The sequence below is a fragment of the Mustela nivalis genome (assembly GCF_964662115.1).
Source record: "Mustela nivalis genome assembly, chromosome: 5".
Classification (NCBI taxonomy): Eukaryota; Metazoa; Chordata; class Mammalia; order Carnivora; family Mustelidae; genus Mustela; species Mustela nivalis.
Genome location: NC_139024.1, coordinates 40,296,965 through 40,322,148, shown reverse-complemented (window position 1 = coordinate 40,322,148; position 25,184 = coordinate 40,296,965). Strand labels below are relative to the sequence as shown.

The 25,184-nt window shown below is 39.7% G+C and overlaps 1 protein-coding gene across 2 annotated transcripts in view; it reads right to left on the bottom strand.

Annotated features, from left to right (window-relative positions):
• Positions 1–25,184, bottom strand: part of MDN1 (midasin AAA ATPase 1) — a 167,406-nt gene that overhangs the window by 137,437 nt on the left and 4,785 nt on the right. For both annotated transcript variants that reach the window (XM_082730557.1, XM_082730558.1), the window contains exons 2-9: positions 19,079–19,305; positions 11,881–12,105; positions 11,271–11,378; positions 10,998–11,190; positions 7,606–7,848; positions 7,236–7,367; positions 3,210–3,313; positions 521–635 (exon numbers count right to left, since the gene is read on the bottom strand). In XM_082730557.1, coding sequence (XP_082586683.1) covers positions 521–635; positions 3,210–3,313; positions 7,236–7,367; positions 7,606–7,848; positions 10,998–11,190; positions 11,271–11,378; positions 11,881–12,105; positions 19,079–19,305 — 1,347 coding nt within the window. The remainder of the gene's footprint in view (positions 1–520; positions 636–3,209; positions 3,314–7,235; positions 7,368–7,605; positions 7,849–10,997; positions 11,191–11,270; positions 11,379–11,880; positions 12,106–19,078; positions 19,306–25,184) is intronic.

Sequence of the window (25,184 nt, the reverse complement as noted above, 5' to 3'; positions counted from 1 at the left end):
GAAAGGAGGAAGCAGGCTCCCCGCTGAGCAGAGAGCCTGACACGGGGCTTGATTCCAGGACCGTGGGATCACGACCCAAACCGAAGGCAGAGGCTTCAACCCACTGAACCACCCGGGCGCCCCAAATAAAATCTTAAAAAAAAAAAAAGGACCTTTGGAAACAATTGAGGAAACGTGAATACAGTCCAAGAATTAAATGGTATTGATGCATTACTGTTCATTTTATTGGGTATAATAGTTATTTTGATTACATATGAAAAGGCCCTTAAATTTTTAGAGATGCATTGAAGTATTCAGGAATGAAATGTTATGAGGTTTGCTTTCAAATATATTAGCAAATAAAAAATACTAGATGAAGTTAATACAGTAAAATGTTAGTACATTAACTATTAAATTTAGCTTAATGAGTATTTTGGTGATTCATTACACTATTTCCTCTATTTACATGTATATCTGGAACTTTAAACAAGAAAAAGTAAAAAACAAAAGCATTGATACTTTCCCACTGATAACCACATACCTCATGCAGTTCTGTCTTATCCATGTTATCCATGTGAATTTTCGTCCAGTATTTGTCTAACAGAGTAGCGTGACTATTTAGAGGTCGATACCAATTTCCTCCACAGCTCAAGAGTCTGTATTTCAAAATTTAAAAAAAGAATTACACAAAACTCCCAATTATAATCTTTAATTATGCCTCTGGGTAGCCCTTGCTAGACATTATCTCATATTTGAGTAACACTCACAACCGGTTCTGTTGCCAGATACCACTATGTTGGGCTCACAGGGCAGAGGACAAATGAAAGGCTGCCAGTTCACCCAAGTCTAACTCTTTTCCTAAGGGTGTATAACAGAGTTTTAACCAAGTTATTTTCTAATCACTGTAAATGATTATATTAGGTGTTTTGATCTTAACAGCATGTTTCTCTTCATCAAGACACAACTTCAGGAAAGACAAAACATAATCCAAGGCCCAAACCATTAAAAATAAGTTCAGTGCTTTTTACCAAAAGCTACAGTACCCAAAATTATTAAAAATTTCAAGAAGGAATATTCATTAAATACATACCCAGGCCAAGCCACAAGCTTGCATTTAGACCATTTAATGCAATGCTCACAACTTTCTGAGACAATGGTGTGCTACTTTTCTTCTAAGGCATAAAGAGGAGGAGACTAACACCCCCTGATCACTCATCTATGACTACAAATGGCAGAGCCAAGGATGAATTCAGATTTGTCTGACACCCTTCTACGATTTCCCAGGACTTTATGAGATATGATCTGATACCTTTCTACAATGTCCCGGGACTTTCTGAGATATGAACATAGCAAGAAAGAACTTCTCTATCCCTATGAATAAAAGCAGGGTTTATTTTTATTTTTTATTATCTTTTAAAATAAATTTATCTTTTACTTTGACAGACAGAGAGATCACAAGTAGGCAGAGAGGCAGGCAGAGAGAGAGGAGGAAGCAGGCTCCCTGCCAAACAGAGAGCCCGATGCAGGGCTCGATCTCAGGACCCCGAGATCATGACCCAAGCCGAAGGCAGAGGCTTAACTCACTGAGCCACCCAGGTGCCCCATAGGGTTTATTTTTAAAAAGCAGGGCCTAGCAAAGTATTCCTTGAGAACTGTTAGGTTAACTCCACACTCCACCTCTAAATGCTCACCAAGGCCAACACTAGTATAACTCTTAAATATAATGTGACATTAGTGTCATTCTTGGGCATATTAAAACCTTGGAGAAGTGTACAGATATATTCTAATAGTAGGAAATAAATCACTGTGTTCATGTTATTATAAAATACAAATACGGACATATACTAAGTTTGTTTAGGTTTTATTCCTTTGTTGATGCTTATATTTAATTTTTTTAACTGCTTACAGTCTACAGGTCATCATCATCACCATCATTGTGGCTGGCCAATAGTTGGGCACTTATTATGTGACAAATCTTTAACACAAGTTATTTCATTTAGTCTTTACATCAAGCTGTAAAGTAGGTATTATTAGGCTCATCATTATTGGACAAGCAAGGTGCATACAGATACAAAATGTCAGTGTCAGGACTCAAACCCAAGGCTGTCTAAAGTCTCACCAGTGATTGTTTCTAAAAACAAGAAACCAAGATAAAGTTTTTAAAAACTGGTTATTTTTAGGGCACCTGTGTAGCTCAGTCAAAGTGACTGCCCTTGGCTCAGGTCATGATCCTGGAGTCCCAGTATCGGGTCCCACATCAGGAGTCTGCTTCTCCATTCGACCCTCTCCCCTCACATGCTCTCTCTCTCTCAAATAAATAAAATCTTAAACAAAAACAAAAACAAAAACCTGGATATTTTTAAGTGGACGGAAAAAAAACCCTCTCATTTTCTGATTTAGTTACCTCTACTTAAAATAGGAATGAAGGGGAGTGCCTGGGCAGCTCAGTTGGTTAAACAGCCAGCTCCTGATTTCACCTAATGTCATGATTTCAGGGTCCTGGGATCGAGTCCCACGTAGGGCAATGCCCTTGGCAAGGAGTCTACCTGAGGATTCTTTCTTTCCCTCTCCCTCTGCCCATCCCCCTGCTCATATGTACACGCTTTCTCTCTCTAAGATAGATAAATCTTGGAGCACATGGCTGGTGCAGTCTGTTAAGCAGCCAACTCTTGATTTGCCTCAGGTCATGATCTCAAGGTCCTAGAATCAAACTCCAAATTGAGCTCCATGTTCAGTGTGGAGTCTGCTTAGGATTGTCTCTCTCTCCCTCTGCCCCTCTTGCTCGTGCTCTCTCTAAAATAATTCATTAATAATAAATAAATAAATAAATCTTTAAATAAAATAAAATAGGAATGAAGGGCATTTAGCTAGCTCAGTCAGTACAATATGCAAATCTTAACCTCAGGGTCGTGAGTTCAAGCCCCAAGTTGGGCAGAGAGCTTACTTACATCTAAAAATGCTACGGTCATCAAGATAGTCTGACACTGGTGTAAAACAGAAAAATGAACAATGGAACAAAACAGAGTCCTGAAATAGGAAACAGATCTCTAAAAATAAATAAGTAAAATAAAATAGGAATGAAAAGGCTGGATCTGTCATCAGTTCCAACTGATCTTGCTTTAAGTGGGCCCAGAAAACTCTACTCTGGGACTTTTGGACTCAGTACTCTAGTGATGGGACTTATGAGGAAAAGTCTCCACAGTGGGAATAGAAAGGTTAATAGGACATACCTCCTAGTTGCAAAGAACTGAAATCCAGGAGCCACTTTCAGACAGTCACCTCGGCCAGGAATCAAGAGCTCTCCATTCTCCAAAAGAGGGATCAGCACGGAAACCTAAACCACAAAACCCCACTGATAAAACTATTAAGGCAGAAGTAACAACAACAACAAAAAAAAAAACCCAAAATACATTGTTTCTTCAAATGATGAGCACATCCTTATAGGAAACCTTAGTTCTCATAGCATGAACTGGGATCAAAAGGCAGATGGGAATGTCTGGGCCACCTACACTTCAACAGTACAATTTATTCATTCAACATTCACTAAGTGCCTACTAAGGATTAGAACCAAGCCAGACACTAAAACTCCAGATATGACTGAGGCTTTACAGCCTACCATCTGAAAGAATAGCCATGAAAACAACCATACAGCATGATCAGTGCGACCCCAAAGGTGAATGTGAGTCAGAATGAAATGGTGTAGAAGCAGGGCACAGAATCCACCTCAGAAGTAATGATATTCAGAGTCTTAAATGTGAGCAGGAATTAGGTCTCATGGGAGAGAAATAGCATATATACTCCAGGCAGAAAGTATTCAAATGGATAAAAATCTACATGCCTAACAGCATAGTTGTTAGGGCAGAGTATGTATACGAAATAGTGAAAAACTACAAAATGTAGAGATAAATGATTAAGGGTCTGCTGTGTTGAGCTAAGGAGTTTGAATTCTCTCATGAAAGATATTAAGAGGATTTTAGCCTGGGGGGAAATACTATAATTTCCATTTTAGAAAATCAACTGCACGACAACATGGAATATAAACTGCAAGGGCGGTAGCCTACAGGAAAGAGGCAAAAACAAAGGCAGGATAGTTGTACAGATAGATGTTTGGCTGGCAGGAAAGGAAAACAAAAGAAAACAAAAAGAAGAGACTAGTTGGGTAACAAAGCATGATAGCTACATAGATGGATAGAAGTAAACCCTGTACTAAGGCAGTGGGATAGAAGAGAATAAAATAAAGAGATAAAAAAAAGTGCAAAGCAGGGGCGCCTGGGTGGCTCAGTGGGTTAAGCCACTGCCTTCGGCTCAGGTCATGATCTCAGGATCGATCGATCCTGGGATCGAGTCCCGCATCGGGCTCTCTGCTCGGCAGGGAGCCTGCTTCCCTTCCTCTCTCTCTCTACCTGCCTCTCCGTCTACTTGTGATTTCTCTCTGTCAAATAAATAAATAAAATCTTTAAAAAAAAAAAAAAAAGTGCAAAGCAATATAAGACTAAATGAATAAGAGACTAGAAAGAGAAATCAAACTTCTGGCTTGCTAACTATGGCAGAAAAGGGTGTTCTGAGAAAGAGCGGTAAGTTCCATTTGGACATCCTGAACTTCCACCAGCTAGGGACAAAATGGAGAAATTTTTCAAGCATATAGATGTAGGGAACATGAGTGTGCAGAGGAAGCTTAAAAAGAAAAAACAAAGTAAGAGGACCAAAGAGTCAGAAAGAGGGTTCTAAAATATCAGACAATTTTACTAAGCATCATTATTTCACACTTGGCTAGAAGCTGAAAGGAAAGCCCAAAATAATGTAGGAGCAACTCCAAATAACTCCAAAACCTGAAACTACAGAAAATCATCCTGAAATCTGTAAAAGCTACCTTAAAATAATAAAGGGCTAACTATTAGCTGAGAAATTCTAAAACAACAAAACAATAATCAAGGGATCTAGGCATGTTTTAAAGTAAACACAACCTCAGTATAGTGATATTGAAGATTAAATGTACTCAAATGAACAACATACCCTTTGTATGAAGAGAACAAATGTATGAACAGAAGGGGAATGGTCTACACAAAATGAGACTCAATGCAGAAGAATTTTCTGATGTTTACCAAACACTGCCAAGGGGAGAGCAAAATACAAACTGTCAGTTTGGTCTTGAATCTGGATTTGATCATCAAAGAATGTAATTAACTACAGGACAGCAAAAGATCCCTAGGATACATCATGGCTTGGATGGAATATCTCTTATGTTCTCCTACCTTGTTTGGCTCTAATTCCACAATCCATAATCCTAATGACTTCCTAGGTATCCTGTTACCTGAAAAAATTGCCCCAGTGAAGAGAGCACTAGAATGGAAAGCCTCAGTTTGGGTGTGGAAAGAAGGGGGAAAAGATGAAAAAGAAAAAAGAAAAGAAAGTAAAAAGCCTCAACAAATACTCGGCCTTGTGGTTTATATTTCGGTTTTATTTTTAAGTCTCATTAGTAGGAGTCAGCCTTGGCTCTGGGCTTATTAAGAAAACTGGGTTTCCAGCCCTTTATATAAAACTGAGCATTATGACTCTAGAAATGATGTGCCAACTAGACTCAAAAGGGGGGATACTTAGGGGGAACCCTAGAACATGGTAATTAAACTGTGAGGCACTGTCTGAGCCAATAACCCTCTTACATCTTTACAATACAAAAATCATCACAATACACATGTATTTATAGCCACTCTTTCCTTAAACCCACACACACACTCTCATTATTCTTAATCAAGAGAGGAAAGTCCTTATGCAGGTACTTTAGGGTTCATGGTAAAATAAATAAATAATTTTTAAAAATTAAAACCAATCTCAAGAAAATCTTCCCAAAAGAAAAAACTTTCATTCTAAAATACATCTTTTTGTCATACTTTACAGAATATAGAGGAAACATGAACTGCCTGCATAGCTATTTTGATACACTAGAAAAAGATTCAAAACGAAAATAAACTGGATGTACAATGAAACAAAGACAAACATGCTCTTATTATTATCCTCTCTTCCTTCACGTGTCCTCAGCCTGCTGCTCTACCAATGCCACAGCTGGGAAGAAGGATCTCAAAATTTCCAATGTATCTCTAAAGTGGGTAAGATGTTTCCCACAAGGCCTATTCTTGGAAAGGTTATGAAACTGAATAAACTAAAGAAGAAAAAAACTACAATGAAATTGATTGATCACATATCCAACTATTGTAGTTCCCGGTTATCCACAAAGGCTACTTCCAAGACCCGCTCTGGATGTCTGAAACTGTGGACAACACAGAATCCTATCTATACTATGCTTTTTCCTATACATACACACCTATAATAAAGTTTATCTTATAAATTAGCAAGGTAAGAGATTAACAACAGTAAATAATAAAACAATATTTATAACAATATACTATGATAAAAGTTATGTGAATGTGGTCTCTTTCTCAAAGTATCTTATTGTACTGTACTCACCCTTCCTGTGGAGATGTGAGATGATAAAATCCCTACATGACAAGATAAAGTGAGATGAATAACTGTAACACTGTGATATAGTGTTAGGCTACTATTGACCTTCTGATGATACATCAGGAGGATCATCTGCTTAGGATGAGTAACCGTGGGTAACTGAATGGCAGATAAGGGGGGACTACTCTACTCAACCAAAACAGCACCAGCAGAACTTTACCAATTTATCTATCAAACAGAAGACCAGATAAGTAAATCATACCTCAAACCAGATAGGTAGGTAATCATGAATGAGCTTCTCCGAAAACATACCATCTCTAATCAAACATCTACGGTTTTGTTTTTTTTTTTAAGATTTTATTTATTTATTTGAGTAAGAGAATTAGAGAGAACAAGCAGAGGAGTGGGCAGAGGGAGAAGGAGAAGGAGACTCCCCGCTGAGCAGACAGCCCCACATGGGGCTCGATGCCAGGACCCTAGGATCATGATCTCAGCCACCCAGGTACTGCAAACACCTATGTTGTTTATATTATCTCCCCAAATCACTATTAACAACATGCTCTTCAAAGATAGGAAATCAGGGGCACCTAGGTGGTTTAGTCCATTAAGTCTCTGCCTTCAGCTCAGATCATGATCCCAGGACTCAGGATCGAGCCCCATGTAGGACTCCCTTTTCCATCTCCCTCTGCCTTTCTTCCCCCAGTGCTCTCTCTTGCTCAAATAAATAAATAAAAATATTTACAAAAAAAAAAAAAAAAAAAAAGATAGGAAATCAGCAAATAATTAGTGAAATGACATACCACGTCTAAGGGAGCATAGTCAATATCCTCCAGAAGGATCCAGTGTCCCTTTGTGGCTGCCTGTGTGAGAGTACCAGGTTGCCACACAAACTCCCCTGGGACATCTGTGCAGCGGTACATTCCCAGCAGCATCTGCAGGAAGAGGATAATGTATTACTGAACCCACACATCTGAGATGCCAATGCCACATCTTTTGACTGATTCTTTTATTAAACTTCTATATGGATATAAACAGGCACTTAATGTTTTTGGTCCCATCAGTTACAAGGAAGACCAGTAACTATTCCCATCTTCCCCTAGCAAAAAGAGTACTTTAATTCAAACATCTGTAAGCATGTGAACCCACCAAAATTTGCTGTATCTTAATTACCTTACTGTCCGTCTGATCTCCAAGCTGGACTTTAAGAAGTTGAGGGGGCTTCTGTCTACCTGTCATTGCACCTAAGTGTTCAACTAAGGAAGTTTTGCCACATCCTATTGGTCCTTCCAACAACACAGCATTCTGAGAAGCCACTGCCATAGCCAGTGTTTGAAGATTTCTGCAGACTGAATCAACCAGCACATAAGACCTAAAGGCCAGCTCCTGTTCACGAGAAGAATTCCTAGTACTAGCCTAAGGAGATAAAAGAAAAATAAAAGGCATGTCAACAGTCTTTCCTCCAAGGGGCACAAGTTAATTTCTACAATGCTTCCACTGACCTTTACATAAACCTCTAAATAAATTAGTAGCACCAGAATTATAATATTAATAGGTATGTTATACAAAATAAAGATGAATTTTTCCTTTTGGCAGAATTTGCTAGCAAATTTAAGGAAAGTTTCCCAAAGTTTGAGAAGCCAAAAAAGTTGATACACAAAGGATGGAGGCAAACTTCATCTCATGACTTAATTTTTATTAGTTTTTCTTCCTTTCACCACATTCTAGGATTTCATATCTAAGATCAAGAATGCACATGATATATTTATAGATCAGGGAAATATGGACACTCAAAGGATACTCTATTACAAAATTGTTATTTTTTCAGGTATAATAAAGAATAATGGATTTTTTAAAGTTATTTTCTTTTATACATATATACTGAAATATTTAGGCATGAAATGATGTGATATTTGGGAGTTGCTTCAACTAACGTTTTAGAGAGAGTGTGCAGAACTATAAATGATCATGAATTTATAATTACTGAAATTAAGTGATGGGTACATGGAGATTTGTCACACCACTATTTCTATTTTAAAACATATTTCACATTTTCCATAACAAAAAGTAAAAAATAATAATGTTCCCAATATGTTTAATGGGTATAAAGTTTTAACTCTACCCATTTTTCAAGATGAAAAGCTCTGGAGTTTGTTTACAAAACAATGAATATAGTTAACATCACTGAAGAGTACATTTAAAACTGTTTAAGAATGGTTGGGGCGTCTGGCTGGCTCAGTCAGTAGAGTATGTGGCTCTTAATCTCAGGGTTGTGAGTTTGAGTCTCACATTGGGAGTACAGTTTATGTAAATTAAAAAAAAGAAAGAAAGAAAGAAAGGAAAAAAGTTGAAGACAGTAAATGTTGTATTTTACTGCATTAAAAAAAAATTTCAGGGCGCCCGGGTGGCTCAGTCAGTTAAGCATCTGCCTCCAGTTCAGTTCACGATCCTGGAGTCCTGGGATCAAGTCCTACATCAGAGTTCCTACTCAGTAAGGAATCTGCTTCTCCCTCTCCTTCTCCCTTTCTCCCAGCTCATGCTCTCTCTCTCAAATAAATGAATAAATTTTTTTTTAATTGTCTTTCAAATAACAATGTACCTAATATAGAGAAAAAGATCTTTTAGAAAAGTGGGATTTTAAGAACTTCTAAGGAATAATAACTTCTCAAACATGGCCAGTCCCCTATAGATATGTGAGGACAAAATGAGATTCAGGACCGGAAGTTTTTTTTGTTTTGTTTGTTTGTTTGTTTGTTTAGATTTTATTTATTGAGAGAGAGAGTACAAGCAGGGGAAGAGACAGAGGAATGAGCAGACTCCCCACTGGCCATGAAGAGATATATAGGGCTGGATCCTGGGACCCTGAGATCCTGACCTGAGCCAAAGTCAAATGCTTAACCACTTAACTGACGGAGCCATCCAGATACCCCAGGGCTGGAAGCTTGAAGTCTATAGGGCTGTTACTCTCAACAGTTTAGCAGGCCAAAGCATCATTCCGTACTTCTGCCCCAGTGCCTCGTCACTGCTACTCAACATCAGGGCCACCCCAACTGGAATCCTTCCCTGTGTTAAAATTCTAATGCTCAGAACCTAATCTATGTTAAGAGAGTAGTTGGGGTTGGGAGATTCTTAGTGACCAAAGGGAAAGACAAGGGCCTCTGGAACTGCTGGTGTCCTACTACTTGTTACATAGATATTTTCAGTTTACAAATGATCACTGAGCTGCACATTTAAGATGTGCATTTTTAACACATATTGTGCTTTATTATTTTTTTATTTTTTCCTTTATTTTATTTTTTTAAAGGTTTTATTTATTCATTTGACAGACAGAGAACACAGTAGGCAGAGAGAGAGGGGAAAGCAGGCTCCCCACAGGGCAGAGAACCTGACGCGGGGCTCAATCCCAGGACCCTGGGATCATGACCCGAGCCGAAGGCAGAGGCCTTAACCCACTGAGCCATCCAGGCACCCCCACATATTATGCTTTTTAAAATTTTTATTATTTTTTAATGTTATTTATTTGAAGTGATTGCTACACCTAACGTGGGGATCAAACTCATGACCCCAAGATCAAGAGCCACATGCTCTTCCAACTGAGCCAGCCAGGCACCCCTTATTATGATTTTTTTTTTTTTTAGTTGTACTGCCTAGTGGACAAACTAATGGTTCAAGAAATGACTTAGGACATCATCCAAAAAGAAAACTGGGTGAATCCAACCATCACATAAAGTGACAACTGACTGAAGACAGCTGGGGAAAAACAGACTGGCTCCCATCAGTTTCAGATTATAGAGCTAGATTATAATCTATAAACCTTTCAAAACTGTGGGTCTGGAGTCACATTCTTGGAAAAAGCTCATTTCATACAGCAGGGGGAAGTTCACTACAGTTACTAGCCTCCCACACAATGAGCAAAAAGAATGTTATGACAGAAAGAAGTTGCTGGGGAGTTTTACTTGGGCCTAGTCCTGTCTCTGTCAAAGGGGAGTCCAAAGGTCTCCAGACTAGTCATTCTACCTTTGTTTCACATAAATATGGTATCACATCCATGTGCTACACAATGTCACAGAGAGAATATATGGAAGAGCTCTGCTGAAGTGAAAAGCCTCACATGGGGATCATTAGAGTTTCTAATTTAACACCAAACAGAAACAAAGGAAATATCAGAAGAGGGCCCTGGGTAAATTTTTCTTAATCTGGGTGCCTGGGTGGCTCAGTGGGTTAAGCCTCTGCCTTCAGCTCAGGTCATGATCTCAGGGTTCTGGGATCGAGTCCCGCATCGGGCTCTCTGCTCAGCGGGGAGCCTGCTTCCTCCTCTCTCTCTCTCTGCCTGCCTATCTATTTGTGATCTCTGTCTGTCAAATAAATAAAATTTTAAAAAAAATCTTATTTAAAAAAAAAAAATTTTTTTTTCTTAATCTCTTCTGAATACTTCTGTAAATGGAACAGCAATCTGGCAAACTCAATTTGACTCACACCAATAACACAGAGCCCCGCCAAGGAGGAAAGCACACTTGGTGTTTAAGAAGGGGAAGAGGACACACACCCTACTGATGCCAACATACCTGCTCTCTAGGGACTGGTGGCTGCCCAGGCAGCACCACACCACAGACAGCAGTCACCCTGGAAGAGAGGTCAGCTGAAACAAGATGTCCCTGTAAGTACTGTAGCTCCTTCTCCTTACGCCAAAGGGAGGTTTCTGGATTAGCCAAAACCAAGGCCTTCTCCAAGTCCTGCAGCTGGGCCTCTTCTAGTAACCTGTGGAAAATGAGGATTTCATCAATTACTTTAATGCATAGCAAAGCCACATCAAGATCTCCGGGAATCCCCCTTCTTACCTCAACCTGAAATGGATCAGTTCCTCACTATTAAAAATCTTCTTAAGGAATGATAACTTGTGCTCTTCATTCATACAGGTGACCAAAGCAAGACAATTGGCTGTGTACCTGGAGAAAATCAAAGTATAAAAACTCAGGACAAGCAGCTGAGTCTCAAGAATAAAGAAAATTTCTTAGCTAGCCAAACACTAAAAAAGGAAATCTTAAGGGGTGCCTGGTTGGCTCAGTTGGTAGAGCATGCAACTCTTGATCCCAGAGTGGGGAGTTCGAGCTCCATGCTGGATGTAAAGATTACTTAACTAAATAAATAAACAAACTCTTAAAAAAGAAAAGGAAATCTTACAGAATTACTATAATACATTTGAGAGTAGAAAATGCAAATCAGGCATAATGAATTCACTTGACAAAACTCAAAAAAAAAATGGACCTCCACTAATATCATCTCATTTTCCACTAAAGGGACACATGACTAAGGAAATAAGAACGCAAAAGGCACCAGCACAAAAATAACCCATTTTACATAGCTTCCTTTCCCTCCTCATGCACAGAACTCTACACTCCCTCTGTGATCCCCACACGTAAACACAAGAAAAGTCCAACAGCTACATACCAGCGGACCAAGGTGTCATGGCTTCTAAGCAGAGGGACACACACACTCCAGTCCCAGAGCTCCCGGAACACAAACTGCTCTTGCTGCAGAAACTTGTAAGCTGCTTCCATTAGGTCCCGAAGCTTCATCCGCCTGCGCCCATAGCGGACTGGATTAGCATCTGAACTCTCTAGGAAGAGTCTTTGAAAGACTGGAGAAGTGTCCTTAAAATACCTTAAGGCAAACCTTCAGAAAGAGAGAGATTATTTTTATTTGTTGGTGAGGATATCAAAGTATACACATCTCCACTTTGAGACAGGACAGCAGAATATAACAGGAATTTCCAAGGGTCTGAGACCAAACAGACAAATACTGAAGCTACCTAGTCCTAAGATGGTATCCTGTTTAAGTTCAGGAACCAGGACCATGGCATGAGATATCTAAGAGAATACGGAAACCAGGAATTTCTCATCCCAAGTGTTTTCTACTGAAAATACACTCATCTTCAACAAACATCTACTGATCTCTCCCTAGCAGCCAGACACTGTGTTAAGTACCAGGGGTATAAAACTGGACTCCTCCAATAGCAAGGAAGATAGTCACCTACAGAAACGAAGAGGCACATGAAAAAAGATTCATCTAAAACTAGGGGAGTCCAGAAGAGACACTTTGGTTGTATCTGAAGGGATAACAGATTTTCATGAAACACAGAAGGAAGGAAAGTAGGATCACAAAGAAGGATAAATAGCTTCAGAAAGGGGGCCCGCTGGGTGGCTTAGTCAGTAAACTCTCCAACTCTTGGTTCAGGCTCAGATCATCATCTCAAGGACATGAGACTGAGCCCTGCATCAGACCTCAAGCTCAGCACAGAGACAGTCTGCTTGGGACTCTTTCCCTCTCCCTCCCTTCTTACCCCTCTCCGTATTCTCTCTCTCTGTCTCTCTCTAATAAATAAAAAAAAAATTTGGAAGGAAGGAAGGAAAGAAGGATGGTTGGATCACACAGTTCGTTACCTATTCTGGATATTAATCCCCTATTAAACACATAACACAAAATTTGCGAATATTTTCTCCCAATCTGTAGGTTGCCTCTACATCCTTGTTTCCTTTGCTGTGCCTCAGTTTTTAGTTTGATGTTCCATTTGTCTATTTTTGCTTTTGTTGTTTGTGCTTTTGGTGTCATCCAAAAAAATCACTGCCAAATCTAGCATTATGAAGCAGTCTCTTCCATCAGCCTGTTCCTGAGTTGCATCCCTTTATAACAACTTGGTGTACTAGTGGTCAGTAACAGAATCCCCAGGAACCCACTGGGAATATAAAAGAGCAATGCAATGGTCGCAGGGGCCATTTGAATCTGTTTTCCAGAGCAACTTGTAGCACCAAGGAGATATACCCCAGATTACTGGCTCAATAAATCCCCAAATATAAAAACTTCAATTGGGGAATAATGAGAATACAGGAGATGGGTGGGAAACCTTGGACTTCTACAAGCAAGCCAGGCAAACAGGAATACAGGCTTAGTAAATTAACACTTGTGATATTCTGAATGAGACTGGACAAATGAAACTTAGAAGATTCAGCTCCTGCTCAGAAAAGACCTGGCAGAACAAGAAAGAGAAAGAGATTTGGGAGGAAATACACCAAAACTACTAATAACAGCTACCCCTAAAATGTAGGATTTCAGGGTGAAGACTTCTGCTTTTTATAATTCTGTATTATAATTTAAATTTATCACTTTTCTTTTAAGATGTTCTTTATTTGACAGGCAGAGAGGCAGGCAGAGACAGAAAGAGGGGGAAGCAGACTCCCTGCTGAGCAACAGCCCAATGTGGGGCTCAATCCCAGGACCCTAAGATCCTGACCTGAGCTGACAGCAGAGGCTTTAACCCACTGAGCCACCCAGCCCCCCCCCCAACCACTTTTCTCTTAATTAAGAGAAAAAAACAGGACATATTTTTCTTCACAAGGATGCTGTCAGAATAATAATTCTTTGGTGGAGAGAAGCTGACATTACACTAGCTCAGGGGCAGCTTAGGTTGGCAGCAAATGTGGGATAGGTGGGCAGTAACAAGCATGCAAGATAAGGCAGATAAGCAGTAACCACATGGTCAACCCGTTCCACGTTCCACGGGGTCTTTGAGGAAGATAGGGGTAAATGAGCAGAGTGCACCGGCAATGACCTTACATTTGTATGCAAATGGAGGAAGCAAATTGTGGTCCACTCTAAGTATACAAAAGGAAGACTGGTCAATATACTCTGTCAAACTTACTTGACTACATTACCCTTTTCTCTAGAGACCCATCATTTTTAGGAAGTGCTCTAAAAATTCTGATCTAAGCAATGATGGATGGACCAATAAAGCCTTTTTAGCCAGAGAATAACATTATTTTTTTTTCTTTTATCCTAGAGAATATTCAATGACTGAGAAAAGGATCTCTTTCCTGGAGTAAGAAAGTGTCAAAAGGTCCAAAATGCAACAAGGGGGGCACCTGGGTGGCTCAGTGGGTTAAAGCCTTTGCCTTCAGATCAGGTCATGATCTCAGGGTCCTGGGATGGAGCCCTGCATCAGGCTCTCTGCTCAGCAGGGAGCCTGCTTTCCCCCCTCCCCCTGCCTACCTCTGCCTACTTGAGATCTCTGTCAAATAGATAAATAAAATCTTAAAAAAAAAAAAAAAGAAGAAAAGAAAAATAAATAAATAAAATCTTTAAAAAAAAAAAAAGTGACAAGGAATACCATCCAGTTAAACATCTAATCTGGGATGAGCCACTCACTTGGGCAACTCATCATAGTTTTCCTAGCATCTAGAAATAAGACCTGTGGTCCAGTTCTGGCTCTGACATTTAGGACAATTTAGTTAACCTCTCTAAAGATTTTAAAAATAAGATTTTACAATGACATTACTGAAGATGTTACAATATAAAGATTAAAGGGCACCTGACTGGCTCAGCTGGAAGAACATAAGACTCTTGATCTTGGGGTTGTGAGTTCAAGCCCCACACTGAGTGCAGAAAGAAAAAAAATTAAATAAATAAACTTAAGGGAAAAAAAAAAGAGGAAGTGGTCTACCACTAAATCAAAAAAAAAGATTAAAAACATATACCTAAACACTACAAAATCCTGTATAAATATATATTATTACTAAAACAACATCATTGTTTTAAAAATCCACATTCCTAATCACCACGACAGATCCACAAATTTCATGCCGAAGGATGTTCAATATGACATTCTATGTCAAAAATTCAAAAATAACCTGGGGCACCTGGATAGAGTATATAACTCTTGATCTCACAGTTTTGAGTACAAACCCACACTGGGTGTTGAGATTCCTTTAAAAAAAATTGAATTGGGGGGGGTACCCGGAAACCTAATATGTTAGAATAGGGAATGCATCAACAGCTGGGATTGCTTTCCCAGAGTCCTAACAAAGAATTTGCCAGAGTAAAACATATGTTTGAGGATTCTAGGTGCAAAAACAGTATGAACAAACGGCAACAAAATGGTAATTATGTGAGGTGAAAGATATGTTAACTAATCTTATTATGGTAAATATTTTACAATATATACATGTATCACATCACTATGTAATATATGTTCAACTTATACAATGTTATATGTCAACAAAAATATACCTCAATTGTTATCTAAATAAAGTTGGGATAGGCACCCAGTAATGAGCAAACAGCGTAAGGAAAAAAGAAGAAAAAGAAAAAGAATGTTTAAGACCACTGAGGTACCTCATGGAAGCCTCAAACATGCTGAGCTCAGAAAGAGGTATGGATCTGTAAATGAATGGCAGGGATTAGGACGCTAGGGAGCTTACCAAAGTACCTTCTGTACAGTCTCTTCTTCCCCCCAATCCTAGATTTTCATTGCCATCCTATTTCTCTTCTCTTTATTCTTCCTCTCCTTGCTCTTTCTCCAAAATCTGCCCCAGTACAAACTTTCTCTGATTTCCAAGAGGAAAACACTCATTCTTCTTTAGTGATTTTATTCCTCCCCTTAAGTATTTGCCTCACACACCTCTATTAGTGTATTATATTCAATTGTTTGTAAAGTACAATAATCCATTATATTTTTACCCCCATGATGTGGCCCAGGGCTAAAAACAAGGGTCTCCTATGTTTACCTATTTACCTATTGGATGAATGACTACATCTTATCTAAATATATTTGGTATATTCCTAATACATTAAGTGTATTTCCTCTACAAAGGAAATTTGGGGCACATGCTGAATTAATCAACTATAATTCCTAAAACTAAAAATCAAAATCTCATTCTACATCATGGCCTATAGTTCATTTTAAAACACGCATTGATTCATTCACACACAGCTCTTTTTTCTGCTTGTATTTTAAGTTACTCTATCATGGGCACTTTCATAAACTGCATTATATAATTTTTGGAACAACATGGGAGTGTAAGTAAAATACACGGTCTTGGCAAAATGCAAAGAAGAAAAAATAGGGGTGTGTTCATATGCATTTAATAAGAACATAAAATCTGAAGCAGATGGGAAATCAAACTAATCCATCATTTTAATGATTCTCAAACGCAATCCAGAAGCATTCTATCACAAAGGCTTAGGAGAAATGGGGGTTCAAGTTACCCACATGTCAATCTCATCTGGTAAGCACAGGATAGTTGGGATACCTTATGAAAAGGTACCACAGATAAGTACATCTAAATGATTAAAGCACTAAGTGAGGCCACAATTTCAACCCTCAATCAACCCACAGCATATGTTCCTAATTATCAAGTATGACATTGATGTTTGCTGTGTATTTTCCAGTTCCATTAACCTGGGCTCATTTTTTCCTCCCCTTTTAGAAAAGCTCATACAAATTCTGGTTTTCGGGGCACCTGGGTGGCTCAGTGGGTTAAGGCCTCTGCCTTCAGCTCAGGTCATGATCCCAGTGTCCGGGGATTGAGCCGGTTCACCCGGCTCTCTGCTCAGCGGGGAGCCTGCTTCCTCCTCTCTCTCTGCCTGCCTCTCTGCCTACTTGTGATCTGTCAAATAAATAAATAAAATCTAAAAAAAAAAAAAAAAAAAAAAAAAAAATTCTGGTTTTCTCCCAAGCCTTCATTTCTTATTCCCTGTGTATTCAAGAACCAGATTAGAGATCATACTTCCAAGAAAGCCAAAGTATACTTATTATGTTGATAAAAACAATTAAGGGATGCCTGGGTGGCTCAGTCAGTCAAGTTGCTGCCTTTGGCTCAGGTCATGATTCCAGGGTCCTGGGATCGAGTCCCACATCGGCCTCCTTGCTCAGCAGGGAGCCTGCTTCTCCCTCTGCCTGCCACTCTGCCTGCTTGTATTCTCTCTGACAAATAAATAAATTTTTAAAAATTAAAAAAAAAAAGAGAGAGATGGATATAACAGATATTCATAGAGGCACCTGGGTGGCGCACAGTCATGAGAGAGAGCCCCCCCATCAGGCTGCCCATTCAGTGGGGAGTCTCCTTCACATTTTTTCCCTCTCCTTCTTCCTCCCCCTTTACCCCTCCCCGCTTGCCCAGGCTTGACTGCATGTACACACTCTCTCTCAAATGAAATCTTTTTTTTTTTTTTTTTTTTTTATTTATTTGAGAGAGAGACAGAGTGAGAGAGCATGAGAGGGGAGGTCAGAGGGAAAAGCAGACTCCCCATGGAGCTGAGAGCCTGATGTGGGACTCGATCCCAGGACTCTGGGATCAGGACCTGAGCTGAAGGCAGTTGCTTAACCAACTGAGCCACCCAGGCGCCCTCAAATAAAATCTTAAAAAAAAAAAAAAAGAAAAGAAATACTCTTATTAGTGCACAGATATTATTCAACTTTAGAATGAAAGTTCAAACTCAACTAAAAAAAACTCTAACACTCATTTGGCTGCCCCTTTGACTATTCCACACAAACGATATTTTACTATTAAGTTAAAGACAAAGGCAGATGAGGTGGCATGTCCCTGTAGCCCCCAACTGTTTGGGAGGATGAGGCAGGAGGACTTCTGGATTATAGATCTGACATGCAGATCTGGTGTGCATGGTAAGTTTACCATCAATATGGTGACTTCCCAGAAGTGGACAATCACCAGGCTGCCTAAGGAGGGGTGAACCAGCCCAGGAAACGTTAATATTAGAATCCAATTCTTGGGGTGCCTGGGCGGCTCGGTCGATTGGGAGTCTGCCTTCAACTCAGGTCATGATCCCAGGGTGTTGGGACTGAGCCCCATGTTGGGCTCTCTGCTCAGCAGGGAGCTTGTTTCTCCCTCTCCCTCTGCGGCTTGTGCTCTCTTGCTTGCTCACTTTCTCAAATGAATAAATAAAATCTTTAAAAACAAATAATTCAGTTCTAAGACAACTTCTTACAATACTGCTTTGGATAGATTATTATAGAAAGTTAAAAAGGACGCCATCCCTGTGGCTGCTCTAGCAAGCAAAAATTATAACCTTCTGAAGTGTATGCTCTAAGAACCTCAGCTAAAATTCATTTAAACTGCCTTCCAGGGGCGCCTGGGTGGCTCAGTGGGTTGGGGCCTCTGCCTTCCCCTCGGGTCATGATCCCAGGGTCCTGGGATCGAGCCCCACTTCGGGCTCTCTGCTCAGCGGAGAGCCTGCTTCTCCCCCCGCCCTCTCTGCCTACCTCTCTGCCTACTTGTGATTTCTGTCTGTCAAATGAATGAATAAAATCTTTTAAAAAAATAAATTAATTAATTAATTAATTAATTAAACTGCCTTCTATGGGGACTCCACCTAGGTGGCTCAGTCGGTTAAGCAGCTGCCTTCAGCTCAGGTCATGATCCCAGGGTCCTGGGATTGAGTCCCACATCAGGCTTCTTGCTCTGTGGGGAGCCTCCTTCTCCCTCTGCCTGCTGCTCCCCCTGCTTGTGTGCATGCTCTCTCTCTCTTTCTCTCTCTGACAAATAAATAAAATCTTTTAAAATAAATATAATTAAATCGTCTTATATGGATATCTCGCCAGATGATACAATCCTTGACGGCAGGGAACATGTCTTGGCCATTTTTCTAGACCTGTCTTGATGGCCAAGACTAAAAAGAACACAGGAAATGGATAAAGGGATTCTGTTGTGATTATTTTTATAGAACAGTACCACTTATCTTTCTTCTTCTATTTCCTTTCTTTCCTTCTCCTCAACTCAGACTCCTCTTTTATTTCCCAGGAAAGTGCTGGTTCTACTACCTCACGGAGAAATGTGAAGAAAAAACTGTTACTCACGGGAGGACATCAGGATGGTTACAGATGAGTTTGCTCATTGACACGCAGAGCCGTTCGTGTAGATCGTGGTTGACTTGGCCTCCAGCTTTAATGGCCTCAGCATTCCTTTCCAGCAAATCCAAAAGAAGAGGGCGCAGTTGGCGACCAACAAGCACAGTACAGTCCTTATCCAGAAGTAACTGGGCTAAGGTATTCAGGATACACTGGCGATCCTGAGGTGTCCACACCTGAAAGAAAACAATGTATCTATGTAAATGCTACTCATTTGTACTAGGCAGAATAGCAAAAAGTCGTAGCTTGGAATCAAAACATCCATTTCCAGATTTCATAGGTGAGTTTACCTTATAAAACAAAATGGGGGTTTCTGCAGTAGAAGATTATAGTGAGTCTAAAGTAAAAGGCTGTTACAAAGAAGTTTCAGTCCACTGGGGTTTATAGCAAAAGTATTGATACCTGAATTCCATGTAAAATGCTACACAGCTTCCCTGAAAAATAATCTGTTTCATGGTCTCAATACTTCCCAGAGAATTCAGTGTTTCCTCAAGCTCCTTTGCTCTTGAAGTAAAACAAATTGCATGGGGAAAACAAAACAAAACAAAAAACCTCGCTGTTAGTAGGCAAAACTGCCAGCTCTCTTGAGGGAAGGACAGAGGTAAGAAATCAATTCCAGAAAATGAATGAGGATATCCCTGTGAAGGCTTCAGCCTCTAATAAACAAACAGAAAAATAGAAATCAAAGGAGACAGCTATACTTTGATATGCACGATGAAATAGATCACAAAATTCTAGTGCTTGAGCTCAGAATGTTCATAAGAGTAACAAGGAAAACTGAAGTGTGTAAAAGGTCTCATGTTGCTAGTGTACACGCAGATCTACACAACACTTGCCGTGGACAATGAGATTGCAGATTTAAACTGCTTAAGCTATCCAATGCTGACCCAGGAAATCCAATGCTATGAATTTATTCTAAGGAGTTTCACACTAAACAGTTATCTGTAAGAGTGCAGCTTGAACACAACCTAAATACCATATGCAAAAATTTAACAATTTTTTCCAAAATTATCACTCATGAAAGATCACCTTACACCTGAGCTCTTATAAAATCTTCCTAAATACAGGGCATTAACTCATAAAACAACTAATTCTGAATAAAGCACTGATGGGGGAAAGATATTACACTGGAACGATTTTTATCAGTATTAGTCCTACAAGAAAATTTAGCAGATTTGGTCATGATTCACAGGGGCATGACATGACATTTTCAATTGCTGAATGTCCCTATAAACAAGCCCACAAAGGATATCATCATGTAAAAAGTATACAGTAGGGGTGCCTGGATGACTCAGTAAGTTAAGCATCTGACTCTTGACTTCAGCTCAGGTCATGGTTTCATGGTTGTGAGAACCAGCCCTGCATCTGGCTTCACGCCGGGCACTGGCACCTGCTTGAGATTCTCTCTCCGTAACCCTCTGCCCTGTCCCACCCCTTCACCTCTCAAAAATAAAATAAGTAAATAAAAATAAAAAATAAAGAGTAGGGATGCCTGGGTTGCTCAGTCGGTTAAACATCTGCTTTCAGCTCAGGTCATGATCCCAAAGTCCTGGAATCAAGACCAGGTTGGGCTTTCTGCTCAGCGGGGAGCCTGCTTCTCCCTCTCCCTCTGGTCTTCTACCTGCTTGTGCTCACTCTTGTTCTCTCTCTCTCTCTCAAATAAATAAATAAATAATATTTTAAAAAATAATAATAATAAATAAAAAGTAGTTATATTGTGAAGAAAAAGAAACATATCATCTATAAAATGAAAATACTGCAACTATCCTGGACATGTTATACAAATGGATACTTACACATTAGGGAAAAAGCTCCAGAGAGAATATCATTTCATGAACTTTCTCTTCAAAAGGTAATCTGGGGGTGCGTGGGTGGCTCAGTAGGTTGAGCACCCAACTCCTAATTTCGGCTCTGGTCATAATCTCAGGGTCTCAGGATCTAGTCCTGTGTCAGGCTCCACACTCAGCATGAAGTCGGCTTGAGGTTATCCCTCTCCTTATCTCAATGCCCCCCCCCCAACCCCGCTCATTCTAGCTCAGATAAATAAATAAATAAATGAATGAATGAATGAATAAATAAATAAATAAAGTCTTTTTTTTTTTTTAAAGGTAACCTGGAAAACTGTGTTAGAAGAAGTAGATACTGGGGCGCCTGGGTGGCTCAGTGGGTTAAAGCCTCTGTCTTTGGCTCAGGTCATGATCCCAGGGTCCTGGGATTGAGCCCCGCATCAGGCTCTCTGCTCAGCAGGGAGCCTGCTTCCCTTCCTCTCTCTCTCTCTCTCTCTCTCTCTCTCCCTTCCTCTCTCTCTCTCTCTCTCTGCCTGGTTCTCTGCCTACTTGTGATCTTTGTCAAATAAATAAACAAAATCTTAAAAAAAAAAAAAAAGAAAGAAAGAAATAGATATTTAGCTTTTTTTTTTTTTAAAGTAAACTCTATGCCCAACATGGGCTCAAACCCCTAACCCAAGATCAAGAGTTGCAGCTCTGGGGCGCCTGGGTGGCTCAGTGGGTTAAGCCGCTGCCTTCGGCTCAGGTCATGATCTCAGGGTCCTGGGATCGAGTCCCACATCGGGCTCTCTGCTCAGCAGGGGGCCTGCTTCCCTTCCTCTCTCTGTGATCTCTTCCCTTCCTCTCTCCTACTGTGATCTCTCTCTGTCAAATAAATAAATAAAATCTTTAAAAAAAAAAAAAAAGAGTTGCAGCTCTACCAACTGAGCCAGCCTAGTGCCCTCAGATATTTAGATTTTTTAAAAACAAACGAACATAAATGAATAAATCTTCACTGACATACACTTTACAATAAAATCCATCCATTTATAGTTTGATGAGTTTTAATATATGTACATACCTGTGTAACCACCACCCAAATGAAGTATCAAACCCAAAGTTCCCTTCTGTTCCCTGGAAGTCAATCCCCTCACCAATAGGCAACTAATAATATGATTTTATGACCACAAATTAAACAAGTCTAGAACTTTATATAAATGTAATCCGTATGTGCTCTTTTCTGTCCAATTTCTTTTGCTCAGTATAACGCTTTTGATAATCATCCATGTAATTAAATGCTTCAATAATTTATTCCACTTTACTACTGGCAGTTTTTCACTATGAATAAATCACAATTTTATTATCCACTTGCATGCTGATCATTAACTTCACTGCTTTGCTGTTCCCAGCTATCATCAAAAAAGCTACCATGGCGGCACATACCTCCATGGCTCAGTCTTGATTTTGGCTCTTGATTTTGGCTCAAGCCATGACTTCATGGTTGTGAGATCAAGTCATGCACTGGATCTCTGCTGGGCGTGAAGCCTGCTTACCTTTCTTTCTCTTCCTCTGTCCCTCCCACTCCTCTCTTTTAATCCCACTCTTCAAAAAAACAAAAACAAAAACAAAAAATAACACCTACTATGAACATTTGGGTACAAAAATTTCATGGGCATATATTCATTGCTTTCTTTTTTTTACACCAGTTGTAATATACTCATTACTCTTAACCTTTTTCATTACCAAAGAGTGAGATCACTGGGTCATGTAACTCTATGCTTAATTTGAAACTAAATTTTAATTTAACTTAAAAATTTTTTAAAGATTTTATTTATTTGAAAGAGAGTGCACATGTGTACACATGCATGAGTTGGGGGAGAGGCAGAGGGGAAGAGCAGAGGAAAGGGACAAACAGACTCACTGCTGAGCACAGAGCCAGATGCTGGGCTAGATCCCCAGACCCTTTCATAGTAGGTGTTATTTTTTTTGTTTTTGTTTTGGTTTTTTTGAGGAGTGGGAGGGACAGAGGAAGAGAAAGGTAAGCAGGCTTCACGCCCAGCAGAGATCCAGTGCATGACTTGATCTCACAACCATAAAGTCATGGCTTGAGCCAAAATCAAGAGCCAAAATCAAGACTGAGCCATCTGAGCTGAAGACAGACACTTAATCGACTGACCCACCCAGGAACCCTTAACTTAGAATTTTTTAAAATAAATTTTTCAGCATGTAATTTTTTTAAATTAACATATAATGTATTATTAGCCCCAGGGGTACAGGTCTGTGAATCGCCAGGTTATTTTTAATTTTTTAAAGTAAGTTCTACACCCAACACAGGCATGAACTCACAATCCTGAGATCAAAAGTTGCATACTGGGGGTCCTGGTGGCTTAGTTAGTTAAGTGTCTGCCTTGGTCATGATCCCAGAGTCCTGGGATTGAGCCTCACATGGGGCTCCCTGCTCAGTGAGAAGTCTGCTTCTCCCTTTCCTTCTGCCCCTCCCCACATCTTATATGCTCTCTCTCAAAATATTAAAAAAATAATAATAATACTTTCTGATTCCCCAATGATTTTCCTTTAACTATTTTTTTTTTTAATTTCGTTTCTCAATTTCTAACATTTAGGGATTTTGCCAGTACCTTTCAGGTTTTCTTGTTGTTTTTTTTTTTTTTTCCTAATTTAATTCCATTGGGGTCACTGACTATTTGGGCATGACATTAATTCTCCTAAATTTATTGAGACTTGTTTAATGGCTCAGAATATGCTCTATCTTGGTGAATGTTTCAGATCTACAGAACATGTATTCTACTGTTACTGGGCACAGCATTCTTATAAATGTCAAATGGGTCAGGATTGTCGATAGTGGATATTCTACATGCTTAATGTTTTCTGTATTTGTTCTATCAGTTACTCAGGATAGAGTGTCAAAGTCTCCAATTATAATTGTGAATTTGCCTATTTTTCCTCTTCTGTCACTTTCTGTTTCAGGGATTTTGATCTTCTGTTATTAAGTGTAGGTATATTTAAGGTTTCTTTCTTAATCTTGCACTACTGCTATTTGGAGCTGGACAATTCCTTGTGAGGCTATCCCATACATCATAACATATTTAGCAACATCCCTGGCCTCTAAACACTATATGCTAGAAGCAACCCCCCCACCACCAGTTGTGACAACCAAAAATGTCTCCAGATTTGCCCTTGGGGGCAAAATTAACCCAGCTGAAAACCACTAGGTTGTATTAAAAAATACTTGAAACAGGGACAACTGGGTAGCTCAGTCCGTTAAGCCTCTGCCTTCAGCTCAGACCATGATCCCAGGGTCCTGGGATTGAGCTCCACATCAGGCTCCCTACTGAATGAGGATCCTGCTTCTCCCTCTTCCTCTGCCTGTTGCTACCCTGCTTGTTCTCACTCTCTATTCCTCTCTCTGTCTCTGTCAAATAAATTTTTTAAAAATCTTAAAAAAAAAAAATACCTGAAATAAGAACTGGAAATAAGGTTGACAGGGGGAAAAAAAAAAAGTTTCTTTAAATAAACTTTTATCTTTGGGGCACCTGGCTGGCTCAGTCAGAAGAGCATGAAACTCCTGATCATGAGTTCAAGCCCCCTGTTGGGTGTAGATACTAAATAAACGAAGTTTGGTTTTTTTTAAGATTTATTTATTTATTTGACCTCTGTCAGAGAGAGAGAGAGCACAAGTAGCAGAGAGGCAGGCAGAGAGGGAGGGGGAAGCAGGCTCCCTGCTGAGCAGAGAGCCTGATGTGAGGCTTGATCCCAGGACCTTGGGATCACGACCAGAGCCAAAGACACTCTTAACTGACTGACCCACCCAGGCGCCCCGCTTTTTGTTTGTGTTTTTGTTTTTTAAAGAAACTTCTAAGTTTAAAAACTTCAAAAAATAAAAAACAGTTCATATACCATACACCATTTTAGAAAGCTTGGATTTTTATTCTAGAGAAAATGGGGAGCTATTATACAGAATGGTAACAGATTCAGATGACTTATTAATGATAATTATATTAAATGAGCAGAATAGAGAACATAGAGAGAAAAATGAGTTAATGGTTGCCCACGAGGATTTGGGAGAGCACAGCGATACAGTCTGGGGGGGGGTGAGAGTTAAAAGGCATGGGGGCTTCTTTTTGAAATAATGAAAATGTCAGGGTGCCTCACTGGCCCAGTCGAAAGAGCATGCAACTCTCTGATCTCAGGGTCATGAGTTTGAGCCCCACATTGGGTGGAGATTACTTATATAAATTTTTTAAAAATTAGAAAAAAAATGAAAATATCTA